The 23336-nt window shown below is 37.9% G+C and overlaps 1 protein-coding gene across 1 annotated transcript in view; it reads left to right on the forward strand.

The window, feature by feature from the left end:
• The first annotated feature begins 1362 nt into the window (after positions 1 to 1362).
• Positions 1363 to 23336, forward strand: part of LOC130874557 (gamma-interferon-inducible protein 16-like) — a 39297-nt gene continuing 17323 nt past the window's right edge. Inside the window, exons 1-6 of the mRNA XM_057769934.1 lie at positions 1363 to 1621; positions 3226 to 3329; positions 4357 to 4515; positions 6572 to 7741; positions 8778 to 9194; positions 11093 to 11281. Coding sequence (XP_057625917.1) covers positions 1363 to 1621; positions 3226 to 3329; positions 4357 to 4515; positions 6572 to 7741; positions 8778 to 9194; positions 11093 to 11281 — 2298 coding nt within the window. The remainder of the gene's footprint in view (positions 1622 to 3225; positions 3330 to 4356; positions 4516 to 6571; positions 7742 to 8777; positions 9195 to 11092; positions 11282 to 23336) is intronic.

The following is a 23336-nucleotide window of genomic DNA, read 5'->3' on the forward strand; positions in this document are numbered from 1 at the left end:
AGACTCACCCAGATGGTACTGGTTTTGGAGGCTTGCTGGAGTCATAGGGAATAGCAGAGGCATGCTTCTGTGAAAGGCCATGAAGGGCCCTTTATGAAGAGATAACCCAGGTGCAATGGGGAACCCAGTATTTTGAGCTGACAGTACTGTGCGATGACCAACAGGGATAGCAACAGGTGTGGAGAGAGGTCTCCTAAGTGTAGGAGAATCACTGTGTGTGTTTGGATGGAAGAGCAAAAGAAATGGAGTTGCCAAGGCCCATTAGAGATCAGAAAATTCTTTTATACTGTAGAATTTTAATTTTCTTTTGATTTTAATGGAATTATGACATGGTTTTCCCCTCTTGGAATGACAAGGTAGGTAACTTTTTTTTTTTTTACTTTGTAAGAGCTTACAGTTGAGATCCTTTGATATTTCATTAAGACATTGGGTATTTTAGAGAGGCTTTGAAATCTGGAAGAGATTTTAGGTGTTTGAAAGAGACTGAACATTTCAAGTGTTTAGCATTTTAGCAGTGAGGCTGAACACATATTGATACAGGATCTAGTGGGCATAGATTCACAGTGACACAGATATATGGTATTGTGTAATATGGAAATTCTTTTGAGGTTGGGATTAGTCCAAATTCAAAAGCAATAACACTTCAATATCAAAATGAATGTTCTCATATACATGGGATCCATAAAAATTACACATAATCTTTGCCATCATTTATCTGGTTGTGTTTGAAACAGTTGTGTTTTCACAAGTACCAACCCCCCAAAAAACCTTTCTATTGTAATTTTCGCTGGGGTCTGGAGAACAGTATTGTGTAAAAATTAGAATGCTGAAGAAGGGAGTTTTACTGTTGAGACCAGTTTTCATCTTCTCCTTGAATATGTAGATGATCAATTTTTTAATACCCTGCAGCAATTTTTATTAATCCATTACATTAGGGCTTACAGAGTATGTCTTTTCTTCATGCTCGTCATTTTTTCCTCTCATGTGTCCTTGTGTGGACACCAAAGAAGAATGGAAAAAGAACACAGGATTTTAACACTCATAGCGCAAACTCTAAACACTGCAGCAATGATTGTGTCCAACACTTTTATTCCCCCACAACTGTCACTGGCCTAAGTCACCTAACATGGCTACTGAGGAAGGATTTCCTAAAGTTGTTTATTAATACAGAAGGTCTATATCCATTTTTGCACAGTGGTACAGCTTGTATTTAACTCTGTTTTTCTTGCACAAGCAATTATGGACATTATCAATTTTGGTCATTCATTCACATGGGAATAACACTGTTTTGAAATTGTCTGGATATGTATGTAATTCTTTGTCCATTTTTATGTTTTTGTACTGTCTATAATATTAGGAGTAATGAGTGAACACAAAAAAATTGTTCTAAAAGGATTAGAGTGTATGGAAGACTACCACTTTAGAATAATTAAGTCCTTACTAAGAAGAGATCTACACCTGTCTGAAAGGACGCAAAATGATTATGACAGAATTCAGATTGCTGACCTGATGGAGGATACATTCCCAAAAGATGCTGGACTCGGCATACTGATAGAATTTTGTCAAGAAAATGAAGATCTTGAATACCTTGTTGAAGATCTTAAAGCAGAGAAAGCAAAAGGTAACAAGGGGAAGCTCCCTGGACACTCATCCCTCCCCCATCCTTCCTAAATGTCTAGCTCCCTGCAGTGATCAGAGTTGATATGTCCCTTTCCCATTGTGTGCCTTAGAAACTATGGGAGTAGAATCTGTTCTGACGTCAGCAAGTTAACGATTTTGAAAAATCCTTTCTTACCAAGAAACTTGATATATTTCTGGGTAGACATCTTTTGCTTTGGAGGAAACTGAACCAAAATGCAGTTGTTGAGATAGATTAGTGTACCCAACATGATAGAAAAACAAGAAAATGATAGAGTAAAAATTGAAAAAACTCATTTAAAGCATTTAAATAGAGAAAATTTAATACTTGATTAACAAAGCATACCTTCTAATTTATTCCTTTTCATTAACAAATGTGATTTAATATTTAAGTAGATGCCCACATTTTAAAGGTGTGAAATAGTTTCTCCTTATAAAGTCACTATTTAAAAAAATATTGGAAATAGTGTTACATAACTCTGACCCAAGAATTTAGCATAAGGAAGCTCAGTCAAAAAGACCTGCAGATTGACTTACATAGAAAAAATACTGAGTTACATAGAAAAATCTATCTCCAACATAGAAGTCAAAATCCAATATTACTACTTTGTTGTATCAAATATCAAATCATAATTCTTTCTCTTTTTCTATGATTTGTAATTATCTTCTTTAGAACATAACTTATTGGTATTATCATAAAAGTTTAATGCTTTAAAAATAAATCTGTGGAATAAGAGGGTTGGGAGAGGGTTATACTGATATCAACAGAAGTTCCCAAGATGGAAGAGCTGATTCCATTACACCTGGGATGCACAAAAATCCCCTGAGGTGTGAATATATCTGATTTGGTACCACTGATGGTTTTCTGTCTAGGTAAAGTCTCTGAAGTGGAAGGAAGAAAAAGCACAGATAACAAATAGAGATGAAATAGTTCTTGTTATTGTTAAACAATATTTGATCAAACTTTCCACCTGGAAATTGTGTTATTTACTGTTTTTTTTTTCTTAAAACAAAAACAAAACTATTTCCAGGTTTGTTGTGGCTCAACCCTAGCACACACTTTTAATCCAAGAGCTTTCTGCTTGAATATTTTAAACAGGATTAAATAAAGTCAACCAGAGGTCAAGAGTCAGAGCAAGCAACCAGTTGACAGGAAGCATACATAGATTTTTTTAAGAAAAAAAAAAACAAGAGTAAGAGAGAGTTAGCATTATGGTAGAGAGAAGCACGGGCTGTAGAAGTGAGGGAAATTGAGGTTGAGAGGTTTTAGTTTGAGTTGATACAGGAATAGGGGGACCATGGGATGCCAGTGGACTAGGAAGATCAGCTGGATCCTTTCTCTGTTTCTGTGAGCTAGCAGGCTTTCACCCCAACATCTGGCTCCTGAGTCTTTATTGGTAAAACTGAATCGTTGAGCTTTTGTTAAAAACAACATGAATTCATTGTCTTTCTGTAAAATCTTTAATAAAAGTAGAATAAACTATTCATTTCAGTTTTGAAAACTGAAAGGAAAATAAATAATTCTTAATGAGATTCAGCCATTTTTACCCATTTCATGGATTTACTTTGATTTCTTTATCCGTATAGTTGAAGAACAAAAGAAAGGAAAGAACAAAACTGCAGTGGAAGGAAAGCAAGGGGAGCCCAGCAGTGCCCATGGTCTTTGCTTCAGTAATGCACCCTCTTCAGAGGTAAGGTGGCTGATTGCCCAACAATGTTTCCACTCAGGTACCACCCCTTTTTAATTCTTTAGGAATATGTAGGACTGTACCTATCTCGTCCAAGGCTCTGTAAGAACGAGGTTTGAAGTCGACAAATTCATCGTGACCTCTTACTGTGTGTCATATTTACCACATGCTCTAACTGGGGCAGTATGAACCCCCACACACACCCAAGGATGCAAACAAAAAATCACTATCTGGCTTTTTAAAGACCACTTACTGAAATAGCAGTTGCTTTGAGATGTAGCTCTTAAAAACATTCATCCTAAATATGGGCTATGTATTTCTGCACCCAACACTCTTCTGATACCACAAGGATAAATGGGGTGAGATTAATGAAATTTTTCTACTCCTCTATGAGACACCATTATATGTCTTACCTAGGGTTCCCATTACTCTGAAGAGATGTCATAACTACAGACATTCTTACTATTTTTTTATAAAAGGACACATTTATTTGGGGCTTGCTTACATTCAGAGCGTTAGTCCATTAATATCATGGTGGGAAGCATGGCAGTATGCAGGCAGACATTGTGCTGGAGAGCTATCCGAGAGTTCTACATCTTCATAGGTAGCAGCAACAGAGAGTGACACTGGGCCTGGCTTGATCATCTGAAAGCTCAGTGACACACTTTCTCCAACAAAGTACACCTACCCCAACAAGGCCATACTTCCTAGTACTGACAATCCCTGGTGATGAAGCATTGAAATCTGTGAGTCTATGGGGCCATTCTTACTAAACCCACCACACTATAGAGTCCATCTTTTAAGGATGAGGTATGCACAATGACAAAAAAATATAATTAGAACATCCATAATAAGCAAAAGATTCTTATGGTTCTGAGGATATTATGTGTTACCTTATACTAAAGCCATTACTACAGACTGGGGATAAAACTGTATAGAAAAGCACACTTTAGCATGTACAAAGCTTGGAGTTCAATTTTCAGTACATGGGAAAATCAATAAAGAAAAAACATTTTTCTTTCTGAAAAAGGAAAAACAAACTGCAGAAACTGAAAATGGCAAGAAAAGGAAGCTTAACCAAGAGCAGACTCAGCCTCTAGAACCTTCAGGGAGCAACACACAGAAAGATGAAGGTTGTCTCCAGACTTTTCAGAAGCCTCCAACACCATCCAGCAATTCCTCCAACAAGGTACCACTTTCCTCTTCCCAGTACTTGCCCCTTCCCGAAACTTATCACTGGACTCACCACAGCCTTGGAAAAATGTCTCACTGACCCCATACTACAAAGATTTCCCTCATGTTAGTAAATAGCTCATTATCTCATTATGTATCAGAGCCTCTGTGGTATTGAAAAGGTAAGTACTTATGAAATGATTTCTATGGCTGTCAACCAACTTTCTGTTTAGGGTTCAGAAGGAAGTATGGAGGAGACAGATGGAGATGAACAGGAATATATCAATCCCCAGTGCCTACTTTCTTCTCAGCCCTTTTCCCTTTGCTGGTGATCCAATTTCAGGGGTTATTCTTGTCATTCTGTGTTCCTCTTAGCATGTTTTTTTGATGCATGCTGTTTCCCTGCCTTGAAGTCTTTATCCCTGTCCATCACTAACCAGTAGAACTGAAGTGGTCATTTTTGCTACGAGTCAGATTCAGACCCCTCCCAGGCATACACTCAACTCTCCCAGACATTCCTCATCAAAGGGAATGGAATCCTGTTCCCAGTTTGATGCCTTCTTAATATAATTGCAACAACCATAGCCTTGAAAGAACTAACCTCTTAATCATGTACTTTATTGTATATGTCGCCTATTCATCATGCATGTATTTTGAGATCATGACTGCAATTTACAGAAATGTCCTTATTTTCTTGCATGGTACAATTGTACTGAACCCTTGATATGACCAACATTTGATCTTTTTAAATGATAGAGTCCTGTTACTTAGCATGGGAACTCCTTAGGCACATCTAATTAGCTGTGTTTGTACATGATGACAGCAATACAATTGATATGTACACAAGTCCAGGAAATAGGATACAGCTAGTAAACATTTTGGCTAGAATGGCATCAGCTTCACAGCAATTGTTGAATTTTAGAAGACTTTTACGTTGGATGATCAAAACCATAAAGAGAAACCAGTAAAAAGTGACCTTTACAGTTATACGAAGGTATTTGCATACAAACTTCCCTTCGCTTTAAAGCAAAATTTATAGTCTTTAAATTTTTTTGTAGTGATATTTCATTGTATTTTAATAGATAAAGTTGCCTGAAGTTCAGAGAGTAAAACAGCCACACTGATTAGTCTTAAAGATCAGGCAGTGGTGACACATACCTTTAATCCCAGTAGCCACACTAGTGTAGGTAGTAGTGGTGCATGCCTTTAATCACAGCACTGGAGAAGACTATAAAACAGGAGGAGACAGCTCTCTGACAGTCTCATTCTGAGATTCCTGGAGGCAGGATCACCATTTTGGCTGAGGTAGAGGTAAGAGTCAATGACTGACTCTTTTGTTTTTCTGGCCTTCGTGTTGAACCCGTTTCAGTCTCTGGTTTTTTTATTAATCATGCTGCAGTTTTATACCGCTAAGATTATGAAAGCGTAGTGAATGCTCTAACCAGATCTGTGGCCTGAACTACAAGTAGTTCTCACATATGTAGAAGTTGTATTTAACTGGAGTCATGGTCATTTTAAAGACCTAAACACAGGTTTCAATGAGTCAAGATGGTCTTCAGGCATCTTAGTTACTCTGTCAACTGAGCTTCATCATAATTCAATAAATCCATCTAAATGAATCAATTTTTAGCATACCTGTCACACAATTTCCATCACATCATCTGAAGGTATGTGGGGGTTGGCTTCCTGTGTGTTCAATAAGGATCAAATATTTGATGGATTGGAAAGTCTACATGAAGAAAAGTATAGAAATAGCCAATTTTACTACATGCTTAGTTTCCCATGAAATGATACTGAGAATTGAACCAGACCAAGAAATATTTGGCCAGTTTTGTAAGATACCTTGAGCCAGAGAAAATTCAATATCGGACTTTTAAGAGAAGCTGTAATATCTAATAGTAAGAGTTAAGGCTAAGGTTAGAAGTATATTCTAAACAATTCCGTCAGCCCAGGAGCAAGCTGGCAGGGGAAAAGTTCCCGTTACAGAAGGGAAAGTGAATAGAAACACTTGGTCTCATTTTCAAAAAACCAGTAAACAGTATTAAAAGTATCTCAATCCTATTTTTCTTTAGAAACAGAAAACCACAAACACCAAAAAACAGAGTACTCTAAAGACAGATGATTGGCAGGAAAAACACCAGCTTCTAGGATTGTCAGCAACCAGCAACTCCTCAGCTGCATGGGAAGGCCAGACTCTTCAGGGGCTCGCGGCAACAGCTTCTAGCAGCCTCAACACTCCCCAGATATCTCCAGAAACATGTGACTCTTTAAAAATGGCTCAAGGCTCTCCAGCACCATCCTGCCAAAGTTTTCTAATATCTCCAGTATCAAACTCTAGCATCCATCTGAACTCTCCCGTGACTCTAAGACGATCCAATCCTGTCCAAACTCCATATGTACCTTCATCAACAGCAACCAGTAATGTCTGGGTCCCTAGTGTGCATTCAGAAACGGTGTCCAGTTCTCTCAGTGCTCCTCAGATGTCTCCAGTATCAGGGTCCATCAGTGCCCAGAGCCTTCACCTACCTACAGAAGCAGCATTCAATAGCATACAGCCTCTTCACAATCCTCAAACAGGATCTGGAAGTGACCAAAGCCCTAGTGCACCTGCAATATTGAAAAGCAAAGACCAGGTCATAGAGACGCCTCCAGCAACAGGATCCAGCAGTGTTCAGGTGCCCCACACTCTTCCAGGAGCAGTGCCCAGAAATGTCAGCACCACTCAGGTGCCTCAAAGAACAACAGATAGTAGAATTCAGACTCTTAACCCTGCTAGGGTAAATGTAGCCAGGAATGCTCAGGTCCCAGGTCCTTTAGCAACAGTACCTGTTTATTTTCTGACTTCTTTGCCATCTCCAGCAACAGCATCTAGTAGTCTCCAGGTACTTCCACTAACAACATCCAACAGTCTTCCAGATCCTTGGGTGCCTAGACCAATAGCGACAAGTAGAGTCCAGACCACTCAAATGCATGCAGCAGCAGCATCCAGCTTCATCCAGGCTCCTCATGCTCTTCCACTGACAATGCCCAGAAGTGTGTGCCCTACTCAAGAACATCAAGGAGTAGCATCCAGTACTGGTCAGGCTCTTCCCTGTCCTAAAGTAGAAGCACCTAGGTGTGCCCTGGCTCTCCAGATGCCTTCAGCAACAACATCTGAAAGTCTCCTAGCTCCACCAACAACATCCAAAAGTCTCCTGACTCCAATGGTGTCTCCAGCAACTACCAGCAGCAGTTCATGTGAGGTAATGGCTTCCTACTCTCACAGTATAATAACGAAGACTAGCACAGGTTTGCAAGAATTCTTCATTAATCTATATGGACACATAATCTTTTACTTAAATAATCACTATTATTATTGTGTATTTGTGAATAGTTACTGATCCTTCCCTACATTCAATTTTAGAATACTTTTTATATTCTATTCCATTAAGAAAATCTGACTCAGTGATCACCTGATCATGCCTACTCTGCAAAGAGTATGCTGAGTCACGTGCATATTTAATATTGCACATTATACTTTTTATTCAAGGTGTTGTTTTCAGATTGTGTATCGCTGCTGCAATTATATTGGAAATGTACTTCCTGATGTTAGAACACATCAGTTGGTAATAACAGTTAAGCCCCATCACCCACAGAGTGAAGTCTGCATGTTTACAAGTCAAGGGTCAGAGAGTGCTTCAGCTATAGCTGCCTCCCTTTGCTGGTACCCAGGTCGGCGTTGACTGTCCTCATGCTTCCTCTGCCAGTTCTACAGTGTTGCCTCCATTTCAAAGTGCTCTCCTGATGCTCAGAAATGGATTAGGATACTGGGAAGGCAGGTGATCAAAGTAAAATGACCTCGTGAACATTTTCTGGTCCCAGGATTTTCCTCCATGCCTGTATAGAAAAAGAAGTGGTACTAGCATAAACCCCTTCTGAGTAGAAATATTTCAGGGTATCTTCCTAGACTGCCTACCTATCTCTATTACAAGAAAGCTCTAATATTTAGTCCAAGTTTTGTAATCAAACGCTTCCAAATGTTCCTAGAATAGAAACTCAATTAGAGTTTGGTGCCTTTGGGTTCTGTCCCCACAAATATAAGTATAAACTCTTTACCTACCAAGTAACATTTATTTTAACTAGAATAACTAGATAATAATTCAGGTAAATATCCATTTTTCACTTTATCTAGATTATAGTATGGTAATCATTGTTTAGATGTCTCCACTGTATTCAGTGGAATTGTGCCTTATGATCTGTCTGAATTATGCATGTTTATCCTCTGTGTGTTTTATTTAGACACCAAGGAGGGGAAACATACCAAAGGAGCCTGCTAAGGAAGAAGGTTATCATCGAGAACCCAAAGAAGTGATGGTTTTGAAAGTAACAGAACCATTTACTTATGATTTGATTGATGACAAAAGGATGTTCCATGCCACAGTGGCGACTGAGAATGAATTCTTCAGAGTGAAGATATTTGACCCAGTGCTAAGGAATGAGTTCATTCCAAATAAGATTATTGCCATATCAAATTATTTTGGCTTAAATGGCTTTCTGGAAATACACGAAACTTCCTGTGTGTCTGATGTAGACAATACCAGAACAATGAATATCTCAAAAACACTGAGGCAAAGAGCTAATGCAACTCCTAAAATTAGGGATCTTTTCTCACAGGCACAGGGGACATATGTGAATGGAGAGTTTGTGGTATATAAGGTAAGCCATTCCAGTACTTGGGAAATTCCTTTTGCAGTCTGGGATTTTAAGTTTTAACTTGTCACTGGAATTTGCTCAACTTATTTAACATAGGAAATAACTGCACTTCATACCAGAAAGATATGTGAACGGTTTCCTTATTAGGGTTTGTGGGAAGCTCTTATCATTCTTCTCCACAAGGTAAAACCATGAAAAAAATCTTTAGAAATCGATTCATCAATAACTTTGGCATTTTCCTGGCTGTGACAATCAATTATATCCATCTTATTCCTAGACACTGTTCAGTTTATAGCACACTTTCCTGTTAGATTCTATATCTTTGATAGCTTCCATGCCCATATTATTGGCAACTCAGCTGTGAAAAGAGCCAAACTGAAAGCCTACATACAGTTTGAGATGATGAGAATAAAAAGCAAGAGACTACTCTGCTCCAAATTGAAGCCATGACCAACAAGCCACGATTATTTCTTTAATGTGTTCTCATTATAATATTCTTTACATTGTATTAAGATCTTTTGATAGGGTGATTAATGTTTAAATAATGAAAGGAGAACAGGTTAACAGTCTAGTTTAATATCACAGTTTATAACTAGGCACAACAAAAGTGAGGAAATTCAAGGAAATCTGTGACTTTCTAGTATTTTTTTTAAGTGCCAATGTACCAATTCATTAGTATGCTTGTTAAGTGTATGATTTCATAATTCATTGTTTATGAATCAGTCATGGCTTTTTACTTTTATCTATATGCTGTTTTTGACTGCTCTGGTGCATTTGGTTACACAATTAATGGTAAATTAAGTGGGGCATGAACTTAAACGCCAGAACTAAAAGAGCTGTAGATTTAATCCATGAGAGGAAGGAGTAGAGTGAACGATGTGTGCACTGAACAAATGTGATCCATTTAAAAAGGAGGTGAGTGTCTCTTTGTGTGTGTGTGTGTGTGTGGCGAGTGAGTGTATCAGTCTTTATGTCTGTATGAATGCTATTTGTATGTCTGTGTATTTGTTTCACATCCTATTTCTTATTTCTGTTAGTGTGTTCTTTTGGTTTCATTCTTGTTCATTTTCTTCTTTATTCACCTATTTGTGAATAGAAGCTGTGGAGTTGGAAAAGTAGGGAAGTGAGGAAAATCTAGGAGCAGCGAAGGAAAAATTATAATCAGATTAGGTTTCATGAAAATAAATTTATTTTCAATAAAAATTAAAATAAATAAAATAATAAAAGACTATAGTTGTGTTTCTCAGACTGACAATGAGCCACAAGTAGCCTTTGTTCTCAGGCCTCCTGGAGATACCTAAGAAACCTGCAATGGTAACTAAACGGTTCTTGCTGTTTATTCTTATTTTCATTTATAGTCCCTTAAAAAATCTCAGATACTCTTATATGTTACTATAATACTTAGAAATATACTCATTTTTTCCTAAAAACACCCAGCAGATGTAATGATCAAGTAAGTAAAACATACGAGTGGCTTCCAATGACCCAATCATTAAGGCCAAGCCCACAAGGCTTCAAGAGGGATTTCAAAGAAAAGATTTGTTCACTAAAACATCTTAAACTCTCTGATTCCTGAAAACATTTTTTCATTATTTATTTTGTCTGTGAAGGATGGGAAGAAACACAAAAACTTTTAAAGTAGTGGGTAGTCAGAAGAGAAGCTCAACAAATGAGTTCTCTCTTTCTACCATGAGAACTGTTCACTGAGCCCAGGTAATCAGGCTTGTCAGCAAGCCCCATTATGCACTGAGCCATCTCACTGACCCTTGTGCCTGTGATTCTAAACCTACGAGCCATCCATGCCTTGGCAGGGACAGGTTTATGCTGATACTCTTTATTTCTCAAAGAGGTGACAAGCTTTGACACGTTTTCTAAAAGATAAATGTTAACTTGCTTTTCAGAAAACTGAGAGGAATCCCTTCATTTACTATGGAATTGAAGATGATACAGGAAAAATGCAAGTGGTGGTCTATGGAAGACTGACCAGTATAAAGTGTGAGCCAGGCCAAAAACTTCGACTCATCTGTTTTGAATTGTCCTCAAGCAAAGATAAATGGCAGCTGAAGTCTGTAAGACACAGTTACATGAAGGTGTGTGCTCTGGAATTTAATATTATTAAGAATCATTCATATATATGATTTCATAAATACATATATAGTGCACTTGAATGTTGGCATTACATAGACAATCCAACATGAGAATAAAAATTAAACTTTTCACATTTAATAGTAAAATTCCTTCTAGTATCTTTTTTTTTTTTTTTTTTTTTTTTTTTTTTTTTTTTTGATTTTTCTAGGCAGGGTTTCTCCGTAGCTTTTGGTTCCTGTCCTGGAATTAGCTCTTGTAGACCAGGCTGGCCTCGAACTCACAGAGATCCGCCTGCCTCTGCCTCCCGAGTGCTGGGATTAAAGGTGTGCGCCACCACTGCCCGACCTTCTAATATCTTTTAAGTAAATATTTCTAAATCATAAGAAAGAAAATAAATTCAAAAGTTGTTATATGTTTAGCTAAATGACAAAAAGTATCTCTTTTATCAAAGCAGAGAGATAATATGAGAGGACTCAGGTTAATTAAGATTTTTGTTCATATTCTGACTCTTTGATTTTTCAAATTGAGCAAAGACTAAAGCACAAAGAATCTTGGAGTCTTCATCTATAATATTCAAATACTGTCTGTTGCAGAGCATGATGAACAGAAATCATAAGTTCCCAAGGATGCCCTGGGATAATCAGACCACAATGTGCTAAAACCCACAATCTTTGTCATACTTAACATATTGTGTGGGATTCATTTCACACTTTAAAAAAGGCCACTATAACCATGTGTACAGAAGAAATAGATGGGGTCACATGTTCGTTCACATAGAAACTCTCTTACAGCACCATGGTTCTCACACCACCAGGCAAAGTTTCAAACCTTCCCCCATGGCAGCTGCAACAGCAAAGTCCTTTCTCCCTCCTCCCAACCTGCCCGTTCAATGAGACTCTGCAACTCAATCTCTACCTCAGGGATGACAGCTCTTTCCTCTTCTCTGGAGCTCTGTGTCATAACCGGGCCTTCCAGCTGTGTGCTCAAGTCTGTTGGAGTGATAGCTACTCTCATAGTTCCAAGAAGGGAAGAAAGCTGACTCCAAAGAGAGAGAGTCATTTAAGGAGATAGACCAGAGAGAAATGGGATGTGACCCATAGGGTCTCGTCAGTATGAATGTAGAGAGTGTTTGGAGCCATTTGAATTTCACTTGATCTGACCTCATCATCTTATTTTTTAAGGTTGTCAATGTCAGAAAGAAAGTCACTCAAGCCTGATTCAAATCAGAAAACCTGGATGCCAAGATACTGGTTATGGAGATAAGATCCAAGTCCAGAAAATACATGGAACTGTTGAAATACCAAATCAATGAAAGCCAGCTCCTTTTTTAATGGTTTTCCAAGACAGGATATCTATGTTTTGTCCTTGCTGTCCTGGAAAACATTTTGTAGACCAGGCTGGCCTTGAACTCAGATCTACCTTCCTCAGCCTCCTTCCAGGATTAAAGGCCTGCACCACCACCACCAGACCTGCTCTTAATTCTAGGAAATGATGATTTCTTTTATTCTTTATACACCTATAATGATTTAAGTTCTATGTTTTCTATCAATGACTTTATACATGTTAATCTATAAGTTTTACATATAAAACTTAAAAATGAAACCACATTTTGATAAAGAAGTGATTCCTTGTGAATATCTTTTAGCCATTTGAGAGTTGCTGTAAAATCAAAAGTATAGAATACAAACTCCACGTGTGATGTTAAAGACCAAGCATGCCAAAGAACAAGTAGTGTGTCTACCACAGAAAACTCAAGGCATTAATAAAAGACACAGGAGAAGGTTGAATTCTGCCTTGAATTCAGGCTCCACTTGCTTGAAAACCACAGTTGCACTTTCCAGCCAGAGATCATTACCTGCATCTCCTGTGTACTTATATTCTTCTACCAAAATATCTGAAGCCTGTTGACCACATGGGCACCCACATAAATCAGGTCTATATATATATATGAAACAATGAAAATGATTGCTGCCCTTAGAAATACTTTCATGAATTATTCATATTCAAATACTTCACAAAGAAAGAGGATCTGATCCAGACTAGTTCAGGTACATGCACAGCAAGACAAACTGTATCCTTAAAGGGAACTTTTATAATGACTATCATGTTGACCACCTTCCTCCTATGTATAATTGTGAGTATATAATCACATAAAATACTGTGTTGAAAGGACCTGCACTGGAAGTAAATGCCTGCCTACCTAATCTAATTCTGTCAGTTGAAATGAAGATCCACCTGTGTCACACCCCCACAGCACCCAAACTCCTTCTCTTGAACATCATGAAAATGGCTCCAAACAAAAACTGGAGCCCTTGAACACCTTTCCTCATGTGACCACTGTTGCTCTTCACACATATTCCTGTCTGCTCTGTACTGTCACTGTGCTTTGAGAAAAGTTTCAAGGCTTCTTTATAATCTGTATGAGCCTTTACATAAGTCTTTGAATTAAAGGGCAAGATTTTGGAAACATTTGGCTTAGATTCTGACTACCCCCGTATACTGTAACAAAGATACAAGAAGAAACCACACCAAATGCTGAAAGTTATGTCTTGAATTCCCAAACTTGCAGATCTGTGAGTGTTTCATTTATCTTCCTCATATAACACTTTATCAGTAGTGTCCTGACACACCAAAGAACAGACTCAGAGAGAAGAAAATGATGACTTTACATATGAGAAAGAGACGGGGAATTGTATCTTATACAGACCTAAAGTTTCAATTTGTATAATCCACAAATGCTATGCAACAAAGATGAGGGTAACAGTAACAAATCCACCTACATAGAGTGTGCTGGAACCATTCTCTGATTGTTTTGTATGAAAATTTTCCTCAGGAGGTGTAAACAAGTATCTACTCACCCCACACCAAAGATCAGATCCAAATAAGTTCAATTTGTTGAAACAATAGGATTGATTTTTATTGTGTTTCTTATAGGAATATTGATGAAGTGTTACTTACAGAAGCAGAAATGCCTCAAAGATAGCTATGTCATCAGTTCTTCCCAAAATGAGCATCAGCTCACAATAGTCAGAAATCTGGAGCACCCTTGACAGACTGTAGACAGTACAACGCTTTGGAGAGTGTCCTTTTCAGGTAGTTCAGGTGGTCTGAGCCCCTTCTGCATAACTTGGCTGATCTCTACTTTTTCCACATAATATGCTTGGAAAAAGCTTGTTGAGCATACCTAGCAACATCCTATTTATTCTAAAGGAAGGAGGACAAAATTATATCCGGTTTCAGGGCTTCCTGAAACCCCTAAGTTGTTTATTTCTTAACCTAATGATTTTACTTGCAGAATGCGAGTGTCCACCCATTATTAAAATATCCTGCTATTCTTCATCCTTTTGCTAACTCCCTGTGTTTTAACAATCTTTCCTCTACAGTGAAGGATTTTGATTTCTTTTTGCAGGGAGATGCTTTTAATTACTGAGATGCAGATGTAGGAATTGCAGGGGCCCACAGTGACTCCATTTCTCCCTAGACTCATGGACGGAGAGTTAATGTTTGTGAAGGCCAAAAAACAGGATGTTTAACTAACATTGTGCTTACTAGATGTGTATAGTGTTAAGGAGGTTATTATGATTGTTTGTTCCTTGTATCATTGGTATGGAAGTTTTTATGCACTCTCCTTTTGCTTGGGGTATTAAGGACTATGATTAATAAACTTGGGGTTTTTCCGTAGTCATTGAGAGGCCTCCCAATTCTGTCTTCCGTCTTTTGTCTCTTTCTCAATCCTCAATCTACTTTCAGGGATATTTGAACAAGTCAGCTCAACTAGACAAGGAACAAGCTTGGTGACTGGGCAATTGGTAACTTTATTACCAAGTTTTGGGCTCTCCTATTTAAATGTGACTTCCTTAGGAAAAAAATTGTCTGTCACACAGCTAGTCAGATGACCCTTAGATCAACTCTGACTGTTTAGAACAATGTACAGATACCCTGAGAAAACTATGTATTTTAGCTCATGGCTTTCCTCTCAAAGATGCAGTTTCAGTGATGCTTTTTCAAATGCTTTCAATAAGGCTTTGCTTCTTGTGCTATAAAACTTGAGGAATCCACATTATCTGGGAATCTTTTCTATCTAAGCTAGAGGCAGAGGACTTCTTTAACACCTAATAGAAATACTAATATGATTGGTGCAAATAGGAAATTTCCCTTGTATGTGATGAACTCTGTATCGAGTCTTCAGAAATCCTTCTCTGCTATCATCAAACAGCTGTCCTCTGGAAACCCTTACAGAAGCTCAAAATTAGTCTTAATATAAGACTCCTATGCTGTTGTTATTTATTATTATTATTATTATTATTATTATTATTATTATTATTGTTATTATTTTAACAGTGAAGGTCAAGCTGGTAACATGAAAAAATGAACACCCATTCAGTCATTTCTACTGGTCTAGCTTCATCCCTTTGTGATTCTCTACAACAGGCCTTGGAGTGATCAAACTTGACAGGAACCCATGTTACCCACCTACTTACCTGTGCCCTCCTTTGCCTCATCCATTCTGCTCTCTCCAGAGTACTCTTAGAGCATCTGCTGCCTTCTTACTTCAGCCCCTGCACATAAGCCACCTCCATCCATATTCAACTCACTGATTTCCATGGCCATAGCCAAGCTAACTCCTGTTATTCCTCTATTGGTCTTCCTAGAGCTGGACTCTAAGACCTGTTTATCAGAACTTTGGAGCCAGCCCTTCCCTTTTTACTTCCCAGTGTTTCTGAACCTGTAGGTTATAACCCCTTTGGGGCTTAAACAACCCTGTCACAGGGTCACCTAAGATCATCTGCATTATGACATAAATGTAGAAAGATTACAGTTATGAAGTAGTAATGAAAATAATTTTATTAATGGAGTCAACACATGAGAATGTATTAAAGGCATACAGCATTAAAAAGGTTAGAATGAGTGTGCTAACCTAACATCAAGACCACCCACTGCATCAATCTGGGACTACTTTGAATCTGAATCCAGAACTCAAAGTAGAGCTTGAGATCTGAGAGTAGTTGGAGCCTGAACAGTAACACTCAGACTGACAACAGGACTAAAATCTAAGCATTATTTTCCTGGTCTAACCTATCAGATGGGGACAATAGACCAAAAACTGAACATCAACTCAGGAGAGGTGTTCAGATATTTACTAGAGATGCATGGTTCGCAGGACAACACCAAATCATAAACAATCAAGACAATATATCTGTGTCATAAGTAAGCCCCCAACCCTTAGGAGGATTTATGCACAGTGGGGGCTCCCTTCTAGATTCTGGATTAGGCACAAACCATATCCAATGCTTGTTTTCAGAGGGAGATTCCTTATTAAGCAGGAAAGAGAAGTTAAAGTGGCTGCTTATTGTCAGAGGTTTTCTGTTCAGCCTGGTCCTGCAGTCATTAAGTCCCAAAGAAATCACACAGAGGTCTACATTAGTTATAAACTGATTGGGACATTAGCTCAGACTTCTTGTTAACTCTTACAGTTTATATTAGACCATTATTCTTGTCTATGTTAGCCATGTGGCTTGGTACCTTTTCCAGCGAGGCAGACATCTTGCTTCTTCTGTGGCTGGGTCATGACTGGGGACCAAGCTTTCCTCTTCCCATTATTCTCTATGGAGCCAGCTCTTCCCTTTCTTTCTACCTCCCAGCAGATCTGAACCCGTGGGTTGCAACTCCTTTAGAGCTTTAATGACACTTTCATAGCAGTCACATAAGACCATTTACTTTAGGATTCATAGTGGTCGCAAAATTGCAGTTATGGAGTAGCAATGAAAAGCATTATATGGTCAAGGTCACCACAACATGAGAAACTGTATTAAAAGTCCAGCTGGACTGGGACTGAATGAGCATGTGATAAAACTGGACTCTCTGAATGTGACTGACAATGAGGGCAGACTGAGAAGCCAATAATAATGACACTGGGTTTTGATCCTACTGCATGTACTGGCTTTTTGAGAGCCTAGTCTGTTTGGATGCACACATTCCTAGACCTGGATGTAGGGGGAAGGGCCGTGGACTTCCCACAGGGCAGGGCACCCTGACTTCTCTTAGGACTGAAGAGGAAGGGGTAGGGGGAGTAGGGGTTGTGATAGCGAATTGGGGGATGGAAGGAGGTGGAAATTTTTAATAAATTATAAAAGGATACAGTATTAGGAAGGTTGAGAACCACTGTGCTAACCTGACGTCAAAAATCTGTACCAGTAAGAATGACCAAGATCAAATTTACTGATGAAAACTTATGCTGGAGAGGTTGTGGGGAAAAGGGAACATTCCTGCATTGCTGTGGGAATGCAACCTGGTACAGCCCCTTTGAATGTCAGTGTGACGATTTCTCGGAAAATAAGGAAACGACCTTCCTCAAGACCCAGCAGTACCACTTTTGGGTATATATCCAAAGGATGCTCAATCATGCCACAAGGACATGTGTTCATCTATGTTCATAGCAGCATTGTTTGTCATAGCCAGAACCTGGAAACAACCTAAATGCCTTTCAGACAAAGAATGAATAAGAAAGATGTGGTACATTTACACAATGGAGTACTACACAGCAGAAAAAAATAACATCTTGAATTTTGCAAGAAAATGGTGGAGTTAGAAAACATCATTTTGAGTGAGGTAACCCAGACCCAGAAAGACAATTATCACATATACTCACTCATAGGTGGTTTTGAAACAAAGCAAAGAAAACCAGACCACAAATCACAATCCCAGAGAACCTAGACAACAATGAGGACCCTAAGAGAGATATATATATATCTAATATACATGGGTAGTAGAAAAAAACAAGACTTCCTGAATAAATTGGAAGCATGGAGACTTTGGGAGAAGGTTGAAGTGGAGGGCAGAGGTAGGGAGAGCTCAACAAAAATCAATAGGAAACCGCACCAATTTGGGACTATTTGGAATCTGAACCCAGAATTCCAACTAGAATTTAAAAGCTGGGTATAACTGCAGTGTGAACATTAAACCCACAGTGACCCCAAGACTGAAATCTAAGCATTATTTTCCTCATCTAACTGTCAGATGGGGGCAATAGTGACCAAAAAACTGAACATCCATCCAGAATGGTTTTACAGATATCCACACCAAAAATAAGCTTGCATTTTCATGACTAGATAATCTTAATTGCTAGTACAAAAACCAAAACAAGTAATTAAGACAATATACCTCATCTCTAAACAATCGAGCAACCTAGGATGGGAGGGTTCCATAGTGAATGCTCCCTACCAGATCCTGGATTAAGAAAAAAATCACACCCAAATGCCTGTTTTCACAGAAAGATCTTTTATTAAGTGGGGAAGACACATCAATTAGGTGAGCCAAAGTGGTCTTCTGATTGCTGGAGTTTGGTAGTCAGCCTCAAAATAAAAAAATTGTCTGAATAAGAGAATAGACCTTGGAGGCAAGCTTTATAATCTAATATTGTTTTTAACAAGTCAAAGGAAATGGGGAAGAATGACAAGGCTTGCCCTAGCCACATGCTCTAATGGGCTAGTTTCCCTTCAAATGCTATTGTAATAAGCCCTGAGAAAAGTAGTTTAGTAGCAATAAATGACAAATATTTCAAAATAGCAACTATGAACATGCTTAAGGACAATAAAGATGATATTATTAAGTTCCTCATTAAAAACTGTGTATGCACAAATAGTTGGTGTTGTGATATATTAGTTGAAGATGTGTTACATTTAATTATGCTGTGGAACATTTCTTTAACAACGCAAAGGTATGTTGCATTATTTATGTTGTACTTGCTTAACTCTGAGAAGTTATCTGATTTTGCCAATTTAATCACATGATAGATCTAATAAAGAGCAGAATGTCCAATAACTATCAGGAGAAAGATTAGGAGGGACTAGCAGGCAGAGAGAATAAACAGAAGGAGAATTCTGGGGGGGGGTAGGAGGATCAAGAAAGTGACCAAGAAAAGAAGGAAAGAGGACACCATGGGCCAGCCACCCAACTACACAGCAAGCCACAGAATAAGAAATAAAAAGGAATATAGAACAAGGAAAGATAAAAGACCGGATACAAAAGGTGGATGGGATAATGAAAAACTGGCTAGGAACAGGCCAAGTTAAGGATGAGAATTCATAAGGAAGAATAACTTCAGGTCTTGAAGGTGGAAGCAATGGATATTGCTGTCAAAATAAATGTTAAATCTAAAGGAATGCAGGAACCAATCATTTAGGAAAACTTGGGTATTATGACCAGAAAAAAAAAACCTATATGAATAATAGATATAGAGGAAGGAGAAGAAACTGGCTTAAAGGCATAGAAAATAATGTAACACAATCTTAGATAAATTACTGATGTAAAAAAAGAGATGCTTATCAATGTGCAGTAAGCATAGAGAACATCAAATTGATATGATCAGAAAAGGAAATCTCTGTTAGATACAGTAATTCAAACATGAGAAGTAAACAATAAAGAAAGGCTATTAAAAGCTGGGAGATAAAAAGACCACATCACTTATAAATGTAGAATTTTTAGAATAACACTGATTTCCAATAAATACTCTGAAAATAAGGGTCTGGTCAAATGTTTTATGCATTCTGAAAGGCCACAGATGTCATCCTAGAATACGATATGCAACAAAAGCATTTTCACAATCTACAGAGAAAGCAAATATCTCATGATAGGAAAATACACATTTTAACAATTTCTCTGTACTAATCCAGCTCTACAAAAGACACTAGAATAAAATATGCAATATGAAGATCAAGATACATGAAAAGGAAAAATTACGATATAAAGGGTCAACACATGAAAAAGGGTACAAGGAATTAATAATACTAAAACAGTTAATCAAAAGAAGAGGGAAATCCACAATAATGAAATAAGAAGAATTAATGAATAATTAATGGTCTCTATTTTTCTAATAAAATGACACAAGTAACAGACTAGATTAGAAATCAGGATCTATCTTTCTGCTTCATTCAATAAACATTCTCCAACTGTCAAGACAAATATCAATTTAGGGTAGAAAATGGAGAAATGTATTTTAAGTAAATAGAAGTAAGAAGTAAGCAAGGAAGAGTAGTTATTTTAATATTTGATAAAACAGAGTTTGTGCCAAAACTAACCAAAAGTAAAAAGTAAGGGCACTGAAAAATCATTAAAGAAAAATAATACAGCAAGAAAATGACACCTTTTAACATTTATGCAACAGACATGATGGCATTCAATTTCACAAAAGAAACACTAGTTCAGTTAAAATCATATATTAAGTTTAGCACAGTGAAAGTAGGTGACTTCAGTATGCCACTCTCACTAATGCACAGGTCATCAAGAAAACAAAATAGCAGAGAAAATTTGGAGTAAAATAACCTTCTAAAGCAAATGAACCTAACAGACATCTATAGAACATTGCACCCAAACACAAAAGAATATACTACTTGTTCAGAAGTCCATGGAACTTTCTCCAAAGTTTACCACATATTGGATACATAGAAAGTCTTATCAGAAATAGAAAAACTGAAGTAATACCCTGCATCCATTCTGACTACTGTTAATTAAAAACAAAAGCAATCTATAGATTCAATGCTATCTCCATCAATCTCTGAACGCAATTCATGACAGACCTTGAAAGAACAATACTTAGCCTCATATGGAAAAACAAAAAGCCCAGGATATCCAAAACAATCCTGTACACACAAAAAAGGAACTTCCAGAGGCATCACCATCCCTGATATGAAGCTTTATTATAAAGCTACAGTAATGAAAACAGCTTGGTATTGGCATAGAAGCAGACAAATTGACCAAAAGAATCAAATCAAAGACACGGATACTAATCCACACCCCTACAAATACCTGATTTTTATCAAAGAAGCTAAAACTACAAAATGAAATAAAGAAAGTATCTTCAACAAATGGTGTGGGCTTAACTGGATGTCAACATGTAGAAGAATGCAAATAGATCCATATCAATCCCCATACATGAAATTCAAGACATATGGATTAAAGACCTCAATATAAATATGACCACACTGAACCTGAGAGAAGAAAAAGTGGGAAGTAGCCTTCAATGCATGGGCACAGGAGATCACTTTCTAAATATAACCCCAGTAACACAGACATTGAGAGCAACAGTAAATAAATGGGACCTCCTGAAACTGAGAAAGTACTGTAAAGCAAAGGACGCAGTCCATAAGACAAATAGAAAACCTCCTGAATGGGAAAAGATCTTCACCAACCCCATATCAGACAGAGGACCAATCTTCAAAACACACAAAGAACTCAAGAAATTAGACATCAAAACTGCAAATGATCCAATTAAAAAATACAGAAATAAGCTGCTGTGGGACAATGTCTTATAAACTGTCACTTGCATTGTTTTAACAAAACACTGATTGGCCAGTAGCCAGGCAGGAAGTATTGGTGGGACAACAAGGCAGGAAGTAGAGGTGGGACAACAAGAATAAGAGAATTCTGGGAAGAGGAAAGACTCAATCTGCAGTTCATCCAGACACAAATGAAGCAAGGTGGGAATGCTTTGCTGATAAAAAAGTACCAAGCCATGTGATTAACACAGACAACATTATGGGCTCATTTAAGAAGTAAGAATTAGTTAACAAGAAAGCCTGAGCTACTAGGACAACCAGTTAATAATTAATGTAGGGCTCTGTGTGTTTCTTTGGGACTGAATGGCTGTGGGACCTGGCTGGACAGAAACCTCCAACAACACTAAACAGAGAATTCTCATTAGAAGAATCTCAAATTGCCAAAAAATGCTTAAGAAAATGTTCAGCATTCTTAACCATCAGGGAAATGCAAATCAAAATTATTTTGAGATACCATATCACACCAGTCAGAATGGCTGAGATCAAAAACACCAGGGATACCTTATGCTGGAGAGAATGTAGAATAAGGGAAACATTCCTTCATCTAGTAGGAATGCAAACTTGTACAAACACTTTGGAAATCAGTATGGCAGTTTCTCAGAAAATGGGGAATCAACCTACCTCAGGATCCAGCAATATCACTCTTGTGCATATACCCAAAGGATGCTCAATCATACTACAAGGGCATTTCTTCAAGTATGTTCATAGCAGCATTATTTGTAATAGCCAGAACTTGGAAACAACCTAGATGTCCCTTAACCAAAGAATGAATGGGGAAAATGTAGTAAATTTACAAAATGGAGTACTACTCAGAGGTAAAAAACAATGACATCTTAAAATTTGCACACAAATGGATGGAACGAGAAAAAAAATCATGAGTAAGCTAATTCAGACCCAGAAAGATGAACATGCTATGTACTCACTCATAAGTGGGTGCTATCTGTAAAGCAAAAGAAAGGATAACAAGCCAATAGCCTATGATTCTAGAGAAGCTAAGTAACAAGGTGAATCCTAAGAAAAGCATACACAGATTCACCTGGAAAGAAGAAATAGGTAAGACTTCCTAACAAAATTGGGAGTATGAGGGATGGAGAGAGAAGGGAAGGCAGAAGAAAAAGGGGGAAAAGGAGAGCAGCGAGGAGAACTTGAAAGAATGGGATAGACGAGATGCAGGAAGGACAGAGAAGAGAGCAAGGAAAAAATATTTTTATTGAGTGAGTCATCATGGGGCTAGCAAGAAACCTGGTGTTTGAGAAATGGCCAGGAATTTACAAGGATAACCTCTGTTAAGACCCTAAGCAAAAGTGGAGAGGGTGTCTGAACTGGATTTGTCAGATTGATGAATATCTTAAATATCACCATAGAACATTCATCCTCAACTGATGGAAACAGAGGCAGAGACCCACAGTGGAGCACTGTAATGAGCTCCCAAAGTCCAGTTGAAGACTGGGAGAATAAGAATATGAACAAATAGGTCAAGACCATGATGGGGACACCGACTGAAGCAGTTTACCTAAGCTAATGGGAGCTCACCAACTCCAGTTGTACAGGGAGGCAATTAGCATAGGACCAAACTAGACCCTCTGAATGTGGGTGACAATTGTATGGTTGGAACAGACTGCAGGACCTCTGGCTGCAGCACCAAGGTTTATCCCTATTGTTTGTACTGGCTCTTTGAAAACCCATATTCTTTGGATGGATACCTTGTTTATTCTAGATATAG

The sequence above is a fragment of the Chionomys nivalis genome, chromosome 5 (genome assembly GCF_950005125.1).
Source record: "Chionomys nivalis chromosome 5, mChiNiv1.1, whole genome shotgun sequence".
In the NCBI taxonomy this organism is placed as follows: Eukaryota; Metazoa; Chordata; class Mammalia; order Rodentia; family Cricetidae; genus Chionomys; species Chionomys nivalis.